At 54.1% G+C, this 21,467-nt stretch overlaps 1 protein-coding gene across 6 annotated transcripts in view; it reads left to right on the top strand.

Moving 5' to 3' along the window:
• ABCA3 (ATP binding cassette subfamily A member 3) overlaps positions 1-20,554 on the top strand; it is an 85,884-nt gene extending 65,330 nt beyond the window's left edge. For 4 of the 6 annotated variants that reach the window (XM_034783241.1, XM_034783240.1, XM_034783239.1 and 1 more), the window contains 12 exons: positions 751-1,024; positions 2,223-2,427; positions 5,384-5,603; positions 5,904-6,062; positions 7,705-7,877; positions 8,946-9,080; positions 9,954-10,148; positions 13,643-13,830; positions 14,293-14,463; positions 14,859-15,046; positions 15,183-15,256; positions 17,136-17,267. In XM_034783241.1, the coding sequence (XP_034639132.1) occupies positions 751-1,024; positions 2,223-2,427; positions 5,384-5,603; positions 5,904-6,062; positions 7,705-7,877; positions 8,946-9,080; positions 9,954-10,148; positions 13,643-13,830; positions 14,293-14,463; positions 14,859-15,046; positions 15,183-15,256; positions 17,136-17,267 (2,114 nt within the window). Of the gene's footprint in view, positions 1-750; positions 1,025-2,222; positions 2,428-5,383; positions 5,604-5,903; positions 6,063-7,704; positions 7,878-8,945; positions 9,081-9,953; positions 10,149-13,642; positions 13,831-14,292; positions 14,464-14,858; positions 15,047-15,182; positions 15,257-17,135 lie in introns of all 6 variants that reach the window. The other 2 variants (XM_034783244.1, XM_034783245.1) reach the window with 2 other exon arrangements.
• The last annotated feature ends 913 nt before the right edge of the window (positions 20,555-21,467 follow it).

Raw genomic sequence — 21,467 nt, 5'->3', positions numbered from 1 at the left:
TCAGCTTTCCCAGACTCTGCGTGCGTGTTTACTTAATTTAAAAATGTGTTCGCTTTAAAACACAAGTGCATCTCGCTTCTAAATGAGGAAATCTGGCTTTATAGGAAGGCTTGGAATTGCTGTACAGGCTGTCCCATAAACAGCTCTTTGAATAACCCTTCCCCAAATTTGTTAGGTTTGGCCCTCGTGGGCCTGTCTGTATCTCTCTGACACACTTGCACTATTGGTAGACTTGCTATTCTATTTCTTCTGTTACATTAAATAACCCGGAGGTTCATCCCTTAGCAAGAACTCTGGATGGCGTGATCCTCTTTTGACTTAGCTCGACATAGAAGTACTAGCAGAATCTATGCTTCCTTCGAAGGGCATTTCAGTTTTATATTAAGCAAGCAGTCTATCACTGATCAGATCAATCAGTTGCCTGTTGTGTGTGTCCTATCCAAGCCCTGGGGATTTGCAGAGCCATGCAGTATGTTCTGAGTTTTGCCTGAATTAAAAAAACACCAACACAAACCTAAGACTCACCCAGCTCTGTAGCATGCGATTTCTTTCAGTGAGGAGCATGCCAAGCCTTGCACCTAATTCCCCCGTCGGGCTGTATTAGAGCTAGACTCTGAGGTGTGGAGCCTCCTCTGCTCCCGTGGACTTCTGGTGGAGTGTGGTTACTCTTATGGTCAGGCCCTGGTGTGCATTGTGTGGGTATGAGCTGGGGGTTTGTTTGTAATGGCAAAGTGGGTGTGCTTGGCACAGGTGACCTGGATGAGTACCTGATCTCCCGAGCGGCGGAGGAGGGCGGAACTTTCAACGAACGCTACATTGCAGCTGCTTCCTTCGAAGAGGTCAAAAACCGCACGGTGGTCACGGCACTGTTCAACAACCAGGCGTATCATGCCTCCGCCACTGCACTGATGCTGGCAGACAACGCCCTGTTCCGGCTGCTGGCTGGACCCAATGCTTCCATCACTGTCACCAACTATCCCCAGCCCCGGAACATCACAGAGACAGCGAAGGACCAGCTCATGGAGTACATCCAGCTTCCTTACTACTTGCTTTCATGCCAGGGGTTAGGGGCCCAGATCGGCAGCTGGAGTGAATAGGCCTAGTTCCATCCAGCCACGCTAACTTGCACCAGCTGAGGGTCCCAAGCAGACTGGACAAAACTGGGAGTATTATCTCAGGCAAGAGCACAGGCCTGGGAGTCAGGGGATCAGGGCACTGTTTCCAGTTGTGCTACAGACTTGCTGCATGACCTCGCCCAAGGTCATGTGAACCCAAATTACCAAAAGTGGATGTCTCAGTGGCTGAGTCTGTCTCTAGATACCTAGAGCCTGGTTTTCGGAGGTGCTGAGGGCCCAGGATTCCAGCTATGGTCGAGGGAGCTGATGAACACCTCAGGAAGTCAGGCTGTAGGTGTCTAAAGGCAGGGACTTGACAGTGGAGATGCCCACTTTCAGCCACGTTGTACCACGTTTGTCTGTGCCTTGACTCCCCTCTCTTCCCAGAGGATCATGCTGCTGATCCCACAAGGGAGAATTAGGGTTAGTTGATGATTGCCAGGTGCTCTGAGAGTCTTGGGTAGAGGCGTTGGGTTACCACTGTAGTGCTTGTTTGTTTTTATTTCATTTACATCTTGGGCGTGGGTTTGGCTCCCTTGAGCCTGGGGCGGACAGGGGCTGCTCGAGCTCTGCTGGCACCTCGGTACACCATGCTCTTCCAGCCCATGGTTCCTCTCCACAGGCAAGGCAACCTGCCATTGGTGCTGAATTGTGTGATGGGTAAAGGTCCAGCCGGGGTGAACTGCTGCGGCCCAATCCTGAGTAGTGCAGAGTGCCTGCAGTTCTTACTGAAGTCTATGGGAGTTGCAGCACCGCTCAGGATTTGCCCTTTGGTGCAGCAAATGCTGAACACATTGCAGAGCAGACGTTGCACCACGAACGTCTCCCCGAGCTGCCCATCTGCTCTCCAGGCTGGAGCACTGGGCTCAGAGCTGCCTAGAGTGACTGGGAGGGAGCCCAGGGGTGGGTCTGGAAGATGGTCAGGATCCCATCTGGCATTAGGAGAATCCATGCTGGAGGAGGGGATAGCAATAGACCATACAGCCACAGTAGCTCAAGCTTGGTCTGTGTGTAGCCACGGCGTAGTCTGCAGCATGAGTTAAAATGCTCAATATTGCTCTGGTGGGATTTTCTCCCTGCTAAACAGTTGCTTTAATGTTCCCTTAGAGGCCAGACTGGGTTCGCCATTGCTATCAACTTACTCTATGGGATGGCGTCCTTGTCCAGCACCTTCGCGCTCCTGCTGGTCAGCGAGAGAGCCATCAAGGCCAAGCACGTGCAGTTTGTCAGCGGGGTCTACGTGGCCAATTTTTGGCTCTCAGCCCTGCTTTGGGACCTCATCAACTTTCTCATTCCCTGTGCGCTGATGCTGGTGAGTCACCACTGACACATCCCTGGTTTAGAACCATACTAATGTAGAACTGGCAGGGACCTCGAGAGGTCATCTAGTCCAGGGGTCTCAAACACGCGGCCCGCAAGCTCCCCACACGCTCCTGCCCCTCTGCCTACCCGTGGGATTGCCTCCTGATGCTGCAAGCGCCACACTGCTCTCTGAAGCAGCCGGCAGCACTCCCCTTCGGGCTCGGGGGAGGGGGAAGGAGGCAGAGGACTCCGGCATTGCCTCCTGCCAGGCACTGCCCCCCATAGCTCCCATTGGCTGGAAACAGGGAACCGCGGCCAATGGGAGCTTCGTGGGAGGTACCTAGAAGAGCGGCAAGAGCTGCACAAGCAGGGAAGCCTGAGCCCCCTCCCACAGGGGTTGCAGGGACACGGTCCAGCTGCTTCCTGGAAGGGAGCCTGCCCTGGCCCCAGTGAGCGCCGCTGCCACCCCGGAGCTGCTCTAGGTAAGTGGCACCAGGCCGGCGCTCACATCCTGAACCCCTCCTGCACCCCCAACTCCCTGCCCTGAGCCCCCTGCCACATCCCACACCCCAACTCCCTGCCCCGAGCCCCCTGCCACATCCTGCACCCCTCCTGCGCCCCCCAACTCCCTGCCTTATCCCGCACCCCTCCTGCACTCCCTGCCCCGAGCCACCTGCTGCACCCTGACCGCCTGTTGCACCCCTTTGTACCCCACACACCAACTCCCTGCCCTGAGCACCCTGCACACCTCCTGCACCTCAACTCCCTGCCCTCGGCCCCCGCTGCACCCTTTCTGCACCCCCAGGGGGCAGCGTTGGGGTGGGGACTTCAGGGAAGGGATTAGAATGAGGTGGGGCAGGGGCGGGGCCTAATTGGAAGGGGTGGAGTGGGGGCGGGGTCAGAGGCAGCGGGGGGCGGGGAGGGTTCAGTGATACGGCCCTCGGGCCAATGCACTAGTCCTCATGCGGCCCTCGGGGTCATCTGAGTTTGAGACCCCCGATCTAGTCCATCCCCCTGCACTGTGGCAGGACCAAGTAAACCTAGACCAGCTCTGACATGTGTTCATCCAGCTGCTCTTAAAAACCTCCCATGATGGGAATTCCACAACATCCCTTAGAAGCTTATTCTAGAGCTTAACTCCCCTTGTAGTCAGAAAGTTTTTCCTAATTGCTAACCTAAATCCCCTGGGCTGCAGATTAAGCCTACTGGTTCTTCTACCTTCAGAGGAGTGGAGAACAATTGATCACCTTCCTCTTTATAACACTCCTTAATAGATTTGAAGACTGTTATCAGGTCCCCCGCTCCTCCCCCCCAGTCTTTTTTTTTTTTCCTCTCAGGACAAAATGTGCCCAGGTTAACTTTTCCTCACAGGTCAGGGTTTCTAAACCTTTTATCATTGCTCTCCTCTGGACTCTCTCCAGGTTGTCCCCATATTTCCTAAAGTGTGGTGCCCAGAACTGGACACAGAACTCCAGCTGAGGCCTCACCAGTGCCACACAGAGCGGGACCATTACCTCCTGTGTCGTACATACAACACTCCTGTTAAGGCTCCCCAGAATATTAACCTTTTTCACACCTACATCACATTGTTGACTCGCATTCAATTTGTGATCCACTCTAACCCCCAGATCCTTTCCAGAAGTGCTGCTGCCTAACCAGTTATTCCGCATTTTGTAGTTGTGCATTTGATTTTTCCTTCATAAGTGAAGTACTTTGCACTTGTCTTTATTGAATTTCATCTTGTTGATTTCAGACTAATTCTGCAGTTGTCAAGGTCATTTTGAATTCTAATCCTGGCCTCCAAAGGGCTAGCATCCTCTCCACTCCATTATCCAAACCATTAATGAAAATATTGAATAGTATCAGACCCACGATTGATCCCTGTGATACCCCACTAGCAACACACTCCCAGTTTGACAGCGAACCATTGATAACTACTCTTTGAGTACAGTCTTTCAATACCTTGTGCACGTATCTTATATTAATTTAATGTATGCCACATTTCCTTAATTTGCTTATGAGAATGTCATGTGGGACTGTGTCAAAACCCTAACTAAAATCAAGATATATCATGTCTACTGCTTCTACCCACTCCCCATTTCCACTGGGCCAGTAACTTTGTCAACTCCTATCCATCTCCTATCCTCGGGGCCCATCTTATTACAGTAACTGTCTCTAGGCAAAGCAGGGCTGAAGATGGCTCCCGAATGGCCAGAAGCTGTAGGAGGTGCTGATGTGGCCAATCCAGTTGGGCTGTACCACGTAGCTCAGTGGCATAGCTTGGGCAGCCCTCCATTTGCCATAGACTCCTTGAGTCTCTTCATGAGTGATGCGAACTGGTGGCTTGCATGAACTGGTGATGAGACCTGGATCCACTGGCCTGATGTGCCTCAGCCTGCCTTTGTGACCTTGGGCAAGTTACTGATCTGCCCTGTCACTCAGTTCCCCATCTGCAAAATGGGGATAATATTTCCCTGTCTCTCCAGGGGTTGAGGATAAATTCACTGATGTTTCCGAGATGTTCAGATGTGTACCTGGTGCCTAGTGTTGTAGTCTGGGGATAGATAGAATGGGACCGTCCCAGCTGGATCCGTTGTTGTCTCGATTACTCTAAAGGACCAAAAGGGAAAACTGCATCTCTGGCCTACAGTAATCCTGCTGGAAAGACTGTGGTGGTGGTGAAGTGTAAAGAGTGTTGCTTTACTCCTGGTGTCTTGATCTATGGCTCCTTCTAGACGGAGAATGTTGTCGTACCCTGGTGGGAGCTGGTGGGGTTGTGCACAGCTGGGGGCTCCATGAGACAGCTGACTCTGCCCAGGCCCCGGAGGGAGCTGGCAGTGTGTGTGAAGAGTTAGCTAACAGCTTAACAATGCTGCTGTCCGGCCTGTTCAGATGGAGGCTCTATGGGCTGTGATCTAGAACAGCTCACTCCTCGTGTTGGTTTTCCTCTCGATGTCGTCTCTAAGGTGATATTCCAAGCCTTCGATGTGAAAGCTTTCACCCAGGACAGCCACCTCGTCGATGTGATGCTGATCTTCCTGCTCTACGGCTGGGCCATCATCCCCCTCATGTACCTGCTCAGCTTCTTCTTTTCAGTAGCAGCTACGGCCTACACGCGCCTCACCATCTTCAACATCTTCTCGGGCACAGCCACCTTCCTCGCAGTCACGATCATGAGCATTCCAGGTAAAGGAGCTGCCCTCCTGACAGAATCCCCATCCCACCCCCAGTATCTCATAAGGACGCTGGCATGATTTGTCCTCCAGTGGAAAGAGGTTTTCCTTAGTTCCTTTGCTGGAGGAATCCTACAGCGCTAATTGGTAGCAGGGAGATCTCTGCAGATTCATTCCTCCTGCCATGCACTGCGGTGCCAATTCATTTTCCCTCCTAGCTTTATAAACTCTGAAGTCTTGGCGCTGTGTTTTCTTGGCAAGACAGCAGGTTCCATCATTGAAGTCCGCCCAGCTGATCTTGTTTCTCTTTCAGAGCTGGGCCTTGTGGACCTGTCCAGAACCCTGGATAAAATCTTCTTGATTTTGCCCAACTACTGCTTGGGCCAGTGCATCAGTGATTTCTACCAGAACTATGAGTTCATTCAGTTTTGCACCTCTTCCGTCGAAGCCATCATCATCTGCAAAGCGTTCAGTGAGTGTCCCAGTCACTCCCTGCTCAGCTCACCAGCCCATGACTGTCCAGCATCCCTATGCACCTTGCAGTAAGATGATATGAACTGGTGTCCATAGCAGACTTTTCTGAGAGGTGTTGGGAGTTAGGGGGAGAGAAAGGAACATTGCTGACATTCAAGAGAACTTGAATTACAAATGCTGCTCATCCCTCTGTATCATTTGGTGCTATTGAGTGCCTTCATGATGCAGTTGTATTCCTGAGGCTCGGCTCCCTCTGGGTAAACCAGTGCAAATTGACTGGTGGAATTATATTTATTGACTTAGCATTTGGGCTCCTGGGGAGCTGGAGAGCAGATTAGAACCTTCATGGTCATCCAGAGCCATGGTATTGATGGGCCAGGCTCAAGGGGGACAGAAGAGTTCAGGGGAGGAGCTTGGAAAAAGGTGGAAAATACTTGAAAGCTTACTAGTGTCTTTGATCCCTGATGTGTAAATGCACAGCAAGGGTGAATCCCTGTCTCCCTGTTTCTCTGGGGCTGGCAGGCCTGGCTTCTGCAGTTAGTGTTCCTTCAGGACACCTTAGCATGGGAAATCTGTGTGTAGCAAAGCAAGACTCACCGGTGTGGCGCTTCCTGCTGGCAGTGCTGGGAATTAGCTTAATTCCAGCTTGAAGCGCTCTCTGTTGGCCGGTGGCTCACCTGCCTCAGGCCCCAGTGTCCCTCCCGGACCCCGGTGCCCCTTATCCTGGGGTTCTGCCCCAGCAGTAGCCCCACTCTCTGGGCCTTCCCTACCAGAGGAACCCCCAACCCACTACACCCACCTTGCCTCAGTGGCTACTGCTAGTTGTCATCTAGCCCCCGCTCACTGGGGCAGACTGCAGTCTGTAATGGCCACTCATCACTGGCAAGGGGGTAGGACCAGCTGCCTCTTCCTATCCCCGGGCGGCACCTCTGCAGCCCCAGTACCTCTGTAGGCCTTCACCAAGGCCTGCAGCCTGGGGGTTTACCTCCTTTTACCCTTTTCCCCATCACTGCTCTGCTTCAGGTACCTTGCTCCCAGGCAGCTAGCCCTTCCTACTCCAGTGAGTGAGACTCCTCCAGCTACTGGCCCCCAGCCCTCTTATCAGGGCCAGCTGTGGCTGCTTCCTCAATCAGCATCTCCACAGTGGTTCCAGCACCTCAGGGTTCCACTCCTGCCCTTGGACGGTGGAGCTGAGAAGTCTGTTTGGAAAGCAAGAAACGAGGAGATGGTTAAAGACTAATGGGGAGGGGGTAGGGCACAGTGGGGTTGGAGCATTAGCCTTTTACCTTGGAGGAACTAGGTTAAAGTCTGGACAAAGAATGAAGAATCCAGTGGTCTTTGAAGGTCCTCATGGGCATCTTTCTGCATCACCAGCTCCTTGCCAGTTTGCATTCTCTGATGGGGTGCGGCATGGAGGAAGGGATCTGGCCGAACTGTGCGGGGGAATCCTCAGCTAGGGTGTGGCAGGTTGGGGGGGGGCCACTGGCCGAGCTGAGCGGGCAGGTTGTGGGGGGAGGGACACTGGCCGAGCTGGGTGGGGAAGCAGCTCCATTCCCTCTGAAAACATAAAAGGGTGAATCTTCCCCTCCCACCAAAGAGCCGAATGACCCACCTCTGATTTCCCCCCCCCCCCCTTCCAGATATCAGTTACCAGACGAATTACTTCTCATGGGAGACTCCAGGGATCGGGCAATATCTGACCTCCATGAGTGTCCAGGGCACCGCCTTCCTCCTTCTTCTCTTCCTCATTGAAACTAACCTCCTCTGGAGACTGAGGACCTTAGTCTGCGGCATCTGTAGGAGGCGGAAATGGGTGAGCTGCTGACTGCACATTGTAGTTCCAGGCCTCCTCTACCCCCACCTTCGTTCTTCATGGTCTGTGCCCTTTTCTTGGCTCATACCAGTAACTGCCCTGCTCATGGCCCCCTCTGTCAGGTTTGGCATGTGCCCCTGGGCACGAGCATGTGCAGCAGGAAGTCTACCAGGCCCAGCATTGCAGGGGGTGTCTGTGTGCTTGAGGTCCTGTAGAGACTCCCCGTGTCATCAGGACTGGCTCCGCTGATGTCAGGGAAGTGACACTGGTGTAAAAGGGAATCAGGCCCATTGGCTCTTGGGGTGAATATGTGGGGATATACGTATCTCATAGAACTGGAAGGGACCCTGAAAGGTGATTGAGTCTAGCTCCCTGCCTTCACTAGCAGGACCAAGTACTGATTTTGCCCCAGATCCCTAAGTGGCCCCCTCAAGGATTGAACTTACAATCCTAGGTTTAGCAGGCCAATGTTCAAACCACTGAGCTATCCCTGGAGATGGGCCCAAAGCGCTCAGTTCAGATCTGGTCCCGATTGTCCCTGAGTGTTTGGGACCATTGGGATTGGGGGATGTGTGTTCGGTTCAGGGGCATTTGCATCAGGCTGGGGTAAGGAAAGTCCCCCCCAAAGCATGAGTTAGCAAGTCCAAATCTCAATGGAGCACAAGGCCTGTGAGAGGTGTGGTTTTTGTGTTGGAGCCCCAAACTACCTGCTCTTTGCTCTAAATCCCATCTTCTTGCTGACTAAGAGCAGGAGTAATCGGGGGCACTAAACTGCTCACAGCACTGGTCCATCTGTCTGTCCGCTGAGCATGGGGTTTCTCCTCCCCCTCCTTCCTTCCCCACCCCGATCAGGGCTGTGTCAGGCAGGGGCAGAACAGAGAATTGTTCCTAGAGTCAACTGGGCAGAAGAGTCAACCAAGGGCAGGGGGTTGGATCAATCCTCAGGTTGGCTGGGTGGGAGAGTACATCCAGGGTGTATCGAAACATTGCATTTCTCCATGTTGGTGGCTTGCCCTCGGTCAGCCCGCCTGCCCCTGCCAATAACTCCCTCTGGTTCTACCGGCATAGGCAATGCTGCTGAACAGGATGCCCGTGCTGCCGGAAGACCGGGACGTGGCAGATGAGAGGAAGAAAGTTTTGGAGTCCCCGCCAGAGCTGCTGTCATCGCTGAGCAGCCCACTGGTCATCAAAGAGCTCACTAAGGTGAGCTGGAGCCCAGGCACCTCGCAGATCTGATCGCTACAGGGCTCCCAGGTTAAAGGGGTTGGACATGATAGTGTTGCGGGGCTGGATTTCAAGGTGCTCTAGCAAAGCCGTGCAGGGGAACGTTTGCACAGCCTCTGGACTGTGCATTTGCACAGCAGCAAGATCAGGCCTTCCGTCTGCAAGCACCCCCAGCATCTTGGCGCAAATGCCAAGTTCCACAAGGCCACCTTCACCCTGGTGAGTGGTGGTGCTGACTGGGGTGGAAGAGTGCAGCTGTTGGCATGTCCATGGGGAGGAATTGACAGCACCGTGCCCAAGGAAAGCCCCGGGCTTCGGTGGATGTGAAGGGATGCGCCCATGCTTGTCATTTCCCTGGGTGCTTGGATAAATGCCTGTCAGGAATGGTCTAAATAATACTTAGTCCTGACACGAATGCAGAGGCCTGGACTAGATAACATCTCAAGGTCCCTTCCCGTCCTGTGATTCTATGATACTGAGCACTGCATGCTAAGGCCCTGCGTGCTGGCTGCCATGAGACAGGGTCCTGAGCCCCATTGCTGCTCACACGCAGGATGCCAAATGCCCACGTTATGGTCAGCTTCCCTCGTCACACTGGGCACAGCTGTGGTGGGCAGGGACCCCCTGCTGCCATGGGGTAGGAGGTGGGGATCTAATTCTGTGTTCCCAGCCCTGCGTCAGGTCAGGGGCTTGGATTTCATTTGTCTCAAGACTCTTGGGGTCCCCTTCTGAGCCCTGTCCCTGAGCATCCCCTGTGGAGCCCAGCACCCAGTCGGGAAGCAGCAGTAGTGCATCTGTGGCAGACAGAAGCAGCCAAGCCTCCCTGTGACCAAGTGCTCTGCATTCTCCCAGGTGTATAACAGCAGTGAGTCCCTGCTAGCTGTGGACAGAATCTCCCTGGCGGTCAACAAAGGGGAGTGCTTTGGCCTGCTGGGCTTCAATGGAGCTGGCAAAACCACCACCTTCAAAATGCTGACGGGCGACGAGAGCATCACCTCGGGGGATGCCTACGTGGACGGCCACAGCATTCTGGCCAACATCAAAAAGGTACCAAACCCCAGCGAGTGAAGGGGCAAGGCTGGGGTTCTGCCGCCACCCATGGCGGGCACTGCTGGAGGGGCAGGGTGGGGAGAAGTCTTGCTTCAGCGCCCTGTGTTTGATTGTCAAAGTTCATGATGCTGCTTCGGGCTGCGTGCTTGTGGTTAGTGGCTGTTTGCCTGGTAAGTGGAAGGACCAAAGCAGGACTTGGGGGTGCTGCGCTGTAGGCTGATGTAATAATGATCCCAAGGTGCTGCTTTCACGTCCAGCCAACCTGCTCCACTGAGTGAAATCTGGTTACTTGGCACGCTGGTCCCCTCTGCTGTAAAGGCAGAGATCAAACAAGTTTAACACATGGATAACTTAAATCACTATTTGAATCATACCATGCACACAGGGCCGGCTCCAGGCACCAGCTGAGCAAGCTGGTGCTTGGGGCGGCAGATGGTTGGAGGCAGCATTCTGCCCAATCCTAGGGCGGCACGGCCACTTTTTTTTGTTTTTGTTTTGTTCTTGTTCCGCTCCGGCCGCCATGTAGGGGGCGGCGGCGCGGAGAACCAGAGCGCCCTGCAGGGCAGTCCTCTTCCTTCCCTCCCCGCCGACCGGAGCGGAGCCCTCCTGGCAGGCGGCAGGAGGCGGCGCAGCGGGAGGGGCCACGTGGTAGCGCCCCTGCTGTAGCAGTGGCCGCCCCCTTCTCTCTCTCTCCCGCCCGCTCCCTCCCCCTCTCCCCCAGCCGATCCCCCTGCTCCCGCGCTCCGGCCGCACCGCAGGGTTGTTTTGTTTTTTTTGGTTTTTTTTGCTTTGCCGTTCTGGCCGCCCTGGTTTTTTTTGTTTTTGCTTGGGGTGGCCAATAAGCCAGAGCTGGCCCTGCATGCACAGTACTCAAAGTGCGTTAAGCTACCCAGCATGAGATGGGCTGCTAAAAACAAGCATGCAAATTAGGGCTTATCATGGAGACTTAGTGCATGGCAAGCCAAGGTGTAAATTGACAGCGCACTAACTGGCCAGGTGGACAAAAGTTCCATGGTGCACTCTGACTACAGTAACTTACCCCTGCTGGCAATCACAGCTGTTCCCAGCCTTTGGAGAGAAACAAAGCGCAGATGCTGGCCTGCCTAGGCAGTCTGGCTTGCTGGGGATATCGCTGCAGTGGTCGGAACTGTGCAGCCTAGGAAAACCCCAGTCCGGCAGGAGAGAGACGTAGGTCACTGCCCAAGAGAGGTGATGGCTGAGAAGCCAGGAGCCTAGAGGAGGTGCTCTTGGTGGACCACAGTGGGAATACCCATGCTGTTGGTCTGCACCATGACAGATCTGGTGGCAGGCAGCGTGTGGGATCTATAATGGTGTGAATTGCCAGCAGTTACAAGTTCTCACACAGCTCATTTATTCTTAAGGTAAGAGTCAAACAATAGAAACCTACACGCCTGCTAATGATCTCACCAGGGATCACCCCGTCTCCAGCAGGGCTCTGTTAGGAGTCAGCCTTTCACACCCGTCCGGAGGGTTTTCTGGGACTACAAGTTCATAACAGCCTTTAGCTCTGACACAGAACAGTCTCCTAGTCAGGTCATTTATTTCTTTACACATTTCTGGCCTTTGATGTCCAGTCTGTGGGAACAGGGGATCAGCAGGCAATGGCTCTCAGGGCGGAGCTCCCAAAGGCTGCGTTCTGGCATAACCAGAGGTGAGGAATTTGCATTCCCCTCCCCCTACACATTTCCCAGGAAATCCACGTCAAAAGTCCATTCTCCTCTGGCATGTTGTTCAGTGTAGTCCTTATATCCTCCAATCAGGCCTTACATCCCATCTCCCCCTCGAGGGTACAGACAATCTCAGCCCACAATAATCAATAAACTCTGCATTTAGTGCAGTTGATGCCAAAGTTACTTAAACTTAATTCAGCAAGGTTTTTCAAGGATACTGCAGGAAATTGCCATATCTATCACAATTTCTGTTTAAAAGAACGGTGGATACTCAATGGAGTTGTAAGGCAACGCATTTAATAAACCTAGTTACAGGAAATGTTTCACATAATGCATAATTAGCTGGTGGAACCCATTGCCACACAATGAGATTTAGCATGATTCAAACAAGTATTAGACCTTTTATGGCTAATGAGAACATCAGCAGTTAGATTCGAGATGGTTAAAATTATTCAGAAGGGATTGAAGCTCTGATACCTTATGGAATAAAATAGCTACTAACTGATGGGGAATTGGTGAGAAACACCCCTATGGATAGGCTGTTCCATTATGTTTCTTTACCTTCCTCTGAAGTAGCTGGTGCTGACCTCTATGAGACCGATACTGGACCTGTAGTCCCTAAATGGGATGAGCTGGCCTTTGTCTGTCCATCTTGGTTGGCTTTCAGGAAACTAATGATGTCAGCCAAAGCCGCAGCGTTTCCCTCGTTCACTAAGCATCTGGTAGCCATGCAGAGAATCCTGAGAATGGGCCATGATCATTTAGGTTCTGACACAACGGTGGGTGGATGCCAATACATGGTACTGCTGCTGCAGGCATGTTAACAATTCCTTCCCCAAGACAATCCGCCTTGACGTTGGGGATCGGTTTTGAGGGCTCTCCTCGAATCCTGACAAAGTTCCAACGAGGTTTTCTGTGTCTGTCCCTTTCCTCGCGTTAGTTTGTTCTTCTCCCTGTCTCTCTAACCCCTAGCAGGCCCTCTTTGGGAAGCGACAGACACAAGGAAGCACAGCGCCCTCTGCACAGACAATGAATCTGCAGGGCCGGCTGCGGAATAAAACTGGCTAGGAGCTTGTGATCTTGTTCTTGTCACGCTGAAGCGGGCCGTAGCTAGGTGTTCGTGTCCCTGGGCTCTGGTCTGCAGATGGTGTTGATTTGGGAGAGGGAACACAGAGTTAAGACCTGGAAAGCTACCCACCAGAAACTAACACAAGGGATCAGGCCATAGGAGTCTGGCGCAAATATCACTCTTGCTAGCGAGGATTTGGAGAGCAAGATACCAGATGCTCTGTACAGAGAATAACTTTGTGTGGTGCTCACTTGAGCTCTCTGAGTGACCAATTTCTCCTCTTGCTTATTGCCAGGCAGTACATAGAGTGTAGCTTTCTTTCCTGGTAGCCACTGTCAGCTGAATTGAGCCACCCGAAGGGGATCTGAATAGGGTAGTATGGTGTTGTCAGACTAGCAGCTCAGGAAGCTTGTGTAGGAATCGGCAAGCACGGTTAGCTAGCCATACCTACGTAGCTAGCAGCTCTGGGGCTTCTCGTGGCTCATTATCCTACCGCCTGGTTAGAAGACCCTTTAGTCATAAGGCCCTTTCATACAGGGGTGTCTGTCTGTCTGGAGACCCAGTACATTCAGGGCTGATGTGGTTTGAATCTACCCACTGATGTAATTAATGTAAAACAATTAGTACTGGAGGGAGTCTTTGTGGCAAGAACAAAGCTCCCCCTGCTGGTGATCTCAGTGAAATGAGCCCCTCACTCTTGGCTTATTTTCTTGGCCTTCCTTTGCTCCAAGGTCCAGCAGCGGATCGGCTACTGCCCTCAGTTTGATGCCCTGTTGGATCACATGACTGGGCGGGAGACACTGAGCCTGTATGCCCGGCTTCGGGGGATTCCCGAGCGCTACATCGGCAGCTGCGTGGAGAACATGTTGCGAGGGCTGCTCTTGGAGCCCCATGCAGACAAGCTAGTGAGGTCCTACAGGTGAGACGGAGACCCGGAGGCATTCTCTGCCCAGACACGTCTCTGTGGGCAGAATTGGAAACTTGAGTGCCTGTGGGAGCCTGGCCTAGTGGTTAAAGCTCAGGGCTGGGACTCAGAAGATCGAAGATCTAGTGCCAGCTCTGCCACAGGCCTGCTGAGAAGTTTTGGCCAGCCTCCCTGTCTCTGCCTGGGCTTCCCCATCTGTCAAATGGAGAAACTTTCCCTGCCTGAAGGGGCTGTGCAGGTAAATGCACTGCAGGGCACTGAGACACAGGGTTGTGCAAATTATTACCTGTTATAGCTGGGGGGTGCGTGGGAATAGTTCGAGGAGATGCCCCAAGCCCCAGGCTTGTCCCCACCCCCCGGCGTAGCCCAGACAGCTCGGCATCCCATAGAGCCATGCACGATGCTCTCCCAGAGCTGGTTTCAAGGTTGCCTGTCTTGTCGGTCCCTCCCTCACAGCGGCGGCAACAAGCGGAAGCTGAGTGCCGGCATTGCCCTGATTGGTGGGCCTCCTGTGATCTTCATGGATGAGCCCTCCACCGGCATGGACCCTGTGGCCCGGCGCCTGCTCTGGGATGCTGTGACCAGGACACGGGAATGTGGAAAATCCATCATCATCACCTCCCACAGGTGGCTGGCACCCCTTTCCTTGCTGGGATCCAGCGGGGAGGGGGAGGAGCGGGGCAGGCTAGTTGGAAGGTTCCCTGCAATGGACTAGCCCTTGCTCCCTGTCTCCCAGAGCACCCGGATGTATTGCATGGGCAAGTGTTTGTGGGACCTGCTGAATGACTATTGCAATGGTAGCAGTGCACAGTCCTTCGCAGTGTAACCCGCTCAGCTCTGTCCATGGCATCTGGCCTACGAAGCAGAGACAGGGAGGGGGAGCTGGCACCCCACCTCCCAGGTGGGTAAAGAGCAGGTTCCTGTGCCTGGCCCCAGTCCCGGGCAGCAACACCCCCGGATGTTCCAGCATCGTCACTTCTGGGTGCTGCCTCCTTTCCATGGCTCTGTTCTCCTCTCTGCAGCATGGAAGAGTGCGAGGCCTTGTGCACCAGGCTGGCCATCATGGTGAACGGGCAGTTCAAATGCCTAGGCAGCCCCCAGCACCTGAAGAGCAAGTTCGGCAGCGGATACACCCTCCTAGCAAAAACCAGGGCCGAGGAGGAGGGTGACGTGCAGGTGTTCAAGGCCTTTGTGGAGAAGATGTTTCCAGGTACAGCCCCTCACTGGGACACGGCCCCCGTTCATGTTGGGGAGCCCTGGGTGTGGGGTTCGGCAGCAGGCCCCGTTTGCACCCATGTCGCCTGCAGTCTCCTAACTCAGCGCTAACCTCTGCTTGTCTCCCCCAGGGAGCGTCCTGAAGCACGAGCACCAAGGCATGGTCCATTATCACTTGACCAACAAGAACCTCAGCTGGGCACAGGTGAGGGCAGGCCAGAGGCTGCTAGCATCTGGCCCAGGCCAAGCCAGGCTTCTCCCTTTCCATAGCAGACACAAGAGGCGCTGAAGCGAAGCAGGGAGTGAATGGAGGGACTTGGGTGCCCCTGGTCATTTGAGTGCCGTTCCAGCTGGGATTATCCATCCATTCCAGCTGGGCTTTGCATTAACACACACATCCACCGGGCCACTGACGTTCCATTTACTGGTGTCTGTTTAAAGGGATACTGTCCGTTTGAAATACAGGACATCGGAAGTAACGGATTTAAAAATAGCTTCAGCTCCTCTCCCCGCCCCCACTCTCCATGCTAATATTTCTGCCTTTATTAGCAGAATGGGTAATTGGAGGGGGCACTATTTCAGGAGGTCTTTAAATCTCTCTAGAATAGTTAGGAATGAGTCAGTGGTGTCCCCCACCCAACTCAGTGCTGTGACTGGCACATGGTACCCAAAGCTGCTACAATAAAGAAATACCAGTGCATGTGGTACTGGGCCGTTCATTAGTGGCTGGACTCTGGGTGCCGCAGCGGTTGTACCGCTCCCCCTTGAGCAGTGCTGGGAGGTTGTGGGTGATCACAGCCTTTGGCCTCTGGCTTTGGCTTGGGCAAAATGCCTCCCTTTTTGGGGGCTTTCGAATTTCTTTGGGCAAAAACAATTGCCCCAGAAATGGCCAAGCCAGCCTGCCTGGGCTGGGGGTTGCCGAGCTCTGCTGTGCAGCTCAGAGGGAGCAGTGCTGCGGGCGGGGCATCCTCAGGGTGAGTCACTCCAAGGCATCTGCTGTCCACACCCCATGCTGGTCCTGCGCATGGAAACCTCTGCTTCAGTGTAGCTGACCATCTTGGGTGAGAGGTGCTTCCCCTGTCCCTCTCTCAGCTCTCACCGCTTGTCTCCTGTTCCCCTAACCCTCATCCCTAAGCTCTGTGTCCCCCTCTCCCATGTCTGCAACTCTGCTCCTCTCCATCTCCACTGTAGCCCTGGCTGCCTCTCCCTTCATCTCTTCTCACCTGACCTGTTGCAGCTCCCAGGTCCAGCACGTCCAAGGCTCCCAGAAGCATGACCCTGTCGCGTACACCCATAGTCCCTGCCCCCCCTTCATTTCTCTTCCCTCTCCTCCTGTTTGCCTTGGACTTGCCACCAGCCTAGCCCTTCGGGCCCTGTCTCTGCTACTGGTGTGAGAGCCTTCTCCTCTACAGCTCTCTCCATCTGGAACAGCCTCAGTCTCTCAGACATGCTGACTCTCTGTCTGTGTCAGATCTTGTCTGAGAGCCCCTGTTCCCCCTTCCCCATTGCTGTGACTCACTCCTGGCTGCCTGAGCCACTTGCTGAGCTCGAAAGCACTGTGGGATGCAGTTTGCACGAGCTGCGCTGTACAGATTGTCCTGGCCTGAGCCGCTTGCCTTGGGTTTTGGTGAACCGTGCAACCCAGTTGCCTCCAGCCCAGGGACGTATTCTTTAAACAGGGGCAGACACTTCACTAAACAGCCTCCACCCTGAGCCCCAGCAACCCCCGCACCAGGTCAGGACAGTCAGACCCAGCTCCTGTGGAAACCCATCCACACCTGCAGTTTGACCAGCAGGTGGCACCGCAAGCAGGGTTCTCCTCCTGTGACCCCTGTCAGAGTGCAGCAGTGCCTGGGGCCTGTAGCCAGTGCTGTGCCACGGGATACATGCCACCCTCACTGCGGGCATCCCCGCAGGTAAGGAACCAAGCTTGCATAGTGAACTCTGATCCCTGCAGACAGTTACTTGTGTAGATAGAGATGCCTGATCTGACATCCCGCGTAATGCAGTCCAGAGAGTCCCACCCAGTTACCCCCCAAGCCCAACCCCGTAGAGTCATCCGGCCTCTTGTGCTCTCCCCTCAGGTCTTCGGGGCGCTGGAGAGAGCCAAAGAGAAGTTCCACGTGGAGGATTATTCCGTCAGCCAGATCTCCCTGGAGCAGGTCTTCATGAGCTTCACCCGCTTCCAGCACTGCACAGAGGAGCGAGGGAAATGAACAGAGACCCACCTGCCCTTCTCCTGGACTGACCTGCTGCCTATACATAGTATATAGAGAGACAGTAATTTATATTATCAGCGTGTGTCTTAAATAATGTATAAATGTCAGAAAGTTTTGACCAGGGTGCGTGGGGGGTGGGGGGCATCCTATCTGCTCCTCAGTGCAGGGGTCACAAGGAGCATGTGGATGGGGGTGTGTGAAGCACAGACGGTGAAGAAGCTCGCCAACTGCTGCCTTTTGGGGAAATCTCTGAATTTTACTCCCTCCTTCCCATCTTTAAACCAGCCAAGGAGAGGACAGTGCTCAGTGATGGGGGAGCAGCCAATGGAACTACAGAGCCGCTGGAGTTCAGTGCTCATCTCTACACCACGGCTGCTCTGCTCCATCGAAGGGGGGAATCCATGTATCGAATGATCGGGGGAGGGGGTTCAGAGCTCCCCTCTGGATCAGTGTCCTTGTCACCGATCCTTGCACACGTCTGTGTGGGGCACTGGCAGCACACGCCTGAGTGTGTGAGAAACCGTCACTCTTCCACGTTCACTCCCATCCATAGGCACGGCATCAAAATGCAGGGGAAGGGCACCAGCACAGAGGTGGGTGCCTGATCCTGCTCTTTGCAGTTGCAGGCAGAATCTCTGTGGCTTTGCAGGGAGCAGGATCAGGCCCCGTGCGTCCTTCAGGAGGGCTGCTTTGTTCCACGCTGGCAGCAGCGTGAGACACGTTTGCATCATAGCTGAGCATGGGAGGAACTCTCCCGGCACCGTTCCAGAGGGTCCCCTCGCTAACATGCCACATAGTTGCACACGCCTCATCCGCCCAGAAATGCACTGGCATAAGGACCTGGCTTTGGGACTCTCACGTGTCGAATTGTATTCCTTTGGGGCTTGCTGGGATCTAAGGGGACACTGTCACATAGCTTAGAGCCAGCACTTCACTCGGTTCATTGGGATCTGTTGGGGATTATCCTCCAGGAGCCCTTGGTGTTTAGATGGAAAGAAGCAAATAGCCACTGTTCATGCGACAGACCCTGCCAATGAACCTTCCGTCCGTTCCATGGGGGCTGGGGGGTAGCAGCTGCTAAGAAGAACAGAGCTGTTCACGTTCTCTCTTTAAGCCTCCTAACAGCCTGTCCTGTTCTGACTTGACACCGGGGAGAGCCGTATTCCGTACCGAGCTGGGCTGCAGCGATTGCACACCGTCCTGGCACACAGCCATCGGCACGAGGCATGCTCTGTGTTGGGAGGATGCACGACCCCACTGCCCAGGGAGCCACTATCGGATACAACAGTTGCCCTCTTCAGAGACCATCCTGCCTGCTAACAAGTGAAGGAGCCGTGTCGACATGCACTCACAGGTGCTCCGAGTTCACTGCATGGCCTGCACTTACATCCTTCACAGCCAGCGTTTAACAACTGTTCTGGGCTTCCAGGGGTAAACGCCCCCATGCCCAGCACTGGGGCTGCAACCCGCATAGAGCGGGCGCTTGTGTTCTAGAGGGGCACCCTAGAGAGCACCCTAGGGACAATCCATGGGTGGCGCACTGCAGAGCTGTCCAGGAAGGGTTGGGCTCTGGATCTGTAGTATAGACCCTGTGAGATGCTTGTGGGTGTGGTTGGGGAGAGCCTTCCCTGGTGCATGGTCCAGACCAGGGCAGTGAAATTACATTCCCATCTGTCTGTGTCCCCCTCCCCCAGTGCACACGCCCCACAGAGTAAATTCTGGGGGTGCAGGTAGACTATCCCAGTAAGGACTTAGTGTGGAACAAGGGAACCCTGTTGATCCTATTCAGTAGGGTCGGGGTGCTCCAGGCCACCCCAGATCCCACCCTGAGGTCAGCATGGGCCCGTCGGTGCCAACAGGAGTGGCATTTGCTGTCGGACTTGCACAGCACCTGCTGCAAAGAGCATCAGCTCAGCACTGAGCCCTGCATCTGCTGCCAGCTAGCTCACCAAAAACCACCCCGGGAGGTCAGCGCAACGCCACTGAAAAGGGGAAAGCTCCTCCTCCGCCCCCTGAAAGGCTGCCTGTTGGTGGAAGGCCCCTTTCCGTGGTTTCCAACCTGCAGCATGGTGTGATCTTCAGTGGAACCTCCATGCAGAGTGCCCTGTGGGATACGGGGCACGGCTGATGTCTGTCGTGTCCCACTCCCTCCAAGGGAAGCTGTTACTGCTTACATTGCTCTGCTGTGAGAAGTGGCTCAATCTAACCCTAACTGCAGCCTGGGGACATACAATTTGGGACACACATTCTGGTTCCCAAACCCCGAGCTGGGGCACTGGGAGCCAAGTCCCCAGCCCAGATTCTGGCTCGTTCAGATCCACATGCTGATTGTAACTGGTGCGAGTCTGGCCTCTACATAGCGCCCAGACAGGGCACGGCGTTTGGTGGTCAAGGAATAGCCACATCCCTGCCATGAAGAGCTTACAGTCTAAATGGCAGAGGGGACGGAGGCAAACCATGGGCTGGGAGGAGCAGGTTCAGGGGGTTGCCGTGTGAGATGTAGCGCTTTGTTAGTTCCTTAAATGTTTTAATTATAATGGGCTGCCCTGGCATAGTGGATCCAAAAACCCAGGCTGCGGGGGTTCCGATTGGTGCCCAACAGGAGCCCAGCTTGGTCTGACACCAGTGCTGCTAGTGGAGGCGTAGCTATGGGGCCCTCTCCCTGCTCTCTCCTGAAGGCACTCCAAGGAGGTGGGCAACCTCTGGATCCAAATATGTCATGACTAGGACACCTCTCCACTCAGCCTGGCCTGGCTACCTCCCTAGCAATGGCCAAACTGCCCCCAGTGGGGGCACCATTGTGCTCCCTGCGCTGCTTGCATATCCCTCACCCTGCCATGGGCCTGATCCTGTGGCATGCAATGGAAGTGATCAGTGATTGCGGGCAGGGTTGGGCGCTCTGGCTTGCAGAGCCATCCCTGTACGGAAGGGCCAGCTGAAGAGGCTGCAGGAGCAGCTAGTGATATGTTTGGGGTGTCTCAGTTTTTCTCCTTTGCCTATAACCAGGTCTGATTCCCATGCTGATGACTAGCTCCGTCCATCTGACTGCTCCGTGATCAGGGCAGAGCTGAGATATTGCACTATAGCTACACACACGATTGCACATAAGGAACTAATATTTATGGGCAGGACACAGATTCCGTTTGAGTGGTTGTGTCATTGGGGTTTTTAATTTGTTTTGTTCCTGTAACCAGCCCCTTTTCTGTTCCGTTCCATTCCCCCAAATGTTACTACGATGGTGCACCATGTTACTGTACTAAGAATGGCTCTGGCTCTTCACTGTGGCATGTGTCAGTTTTATTATTCACTCGCCGAGCGTGGACACCAGGGCTCGGCTGCCTGGAAAGTGGGGAAGCTTTGGACCCATCAAACCCTGGAGGTGTTGACCACATAGTAGATTCAGTGGATGTTGGCAGCTCTCACTACTAAAGGCCAGTGCTGCTCCTGCTTGAAACTGACTGCAATGGCAGTATCAATGGGAGCTGGTGCTAAGGGATCTGTGGGCTGGGAGGCCTGGATCCCCCAAAGTCCATATGTTAATAACAGCAAAGAGTGGGCACCTGTTCAGCCAGGTGCTGTGCGATCCAGCTGTCCTGCAGTTGTACAACTGCTAAGCAGGAAGGGCCCTGTCCTGCTCCCCTTGAAGTCCATGGGAAAACTTGAGTGGAAGCTGGATCAGCCCAAGAATGAAAACAACAAGGAGTCTGTGGCACCTTCAAGACTAACAGATTTATTTGGGCATAAGCTTTCGTGGGTAAAAACCTCACTTCTTCATCCGAAGTCTGTTAGTCTTTAAGGTGCCACCAGACTCCTTGTTTTTGTAGATACAGACTAACACGGCTACCCCCTGATACTTGACACCAAGAATGAATGTTTCCAGTGGCTGGCTGATTACTGCTGGGGGGAGGAAGAATCTGTGTGTGTTTTTGTGATTAACCCTTGCCCTTCTGGAGTAAACTGCTTGCTTTATTCTCCCACCCCACCCCCAAAAATCCCTGGAGCTGTCCCAAATTCCATGGGACATCAGGGGGCACAGAGAAGTGATTGCAGTGTGGTGTCTGGCATTGCAGTGTGTGTTGGTGATAGGCTTTGCAGGTTTAGGGTGAAGATATTTGCTTTTTGCCTTGTCACTGTCCCTAAGCCCCAAATGCTGTGATGTGGCTCAGAGGGGGGCTCTGCAGTGGCTGCTGTCTACAG

The sequence above is a fragment of the Trachemys scripta genome, chromosome 10 (assembly GCF_013100865.1).
Source record: "Trachemys scripta elegans isolate TJP31775 chromosome 10, CAS_Tse_1.0, whole genome shotgun sequence".
Classification (NCBI taxonomy): Eukaryota; Metazoa; Chordata; order Testudines; family Emydidae; genus Trachemys; species Trachemys scripta.
Note: the sequence above shows the minus strand (reverse complement) of the source record. Positions and strands in the feature narration are given on the sequence as shown.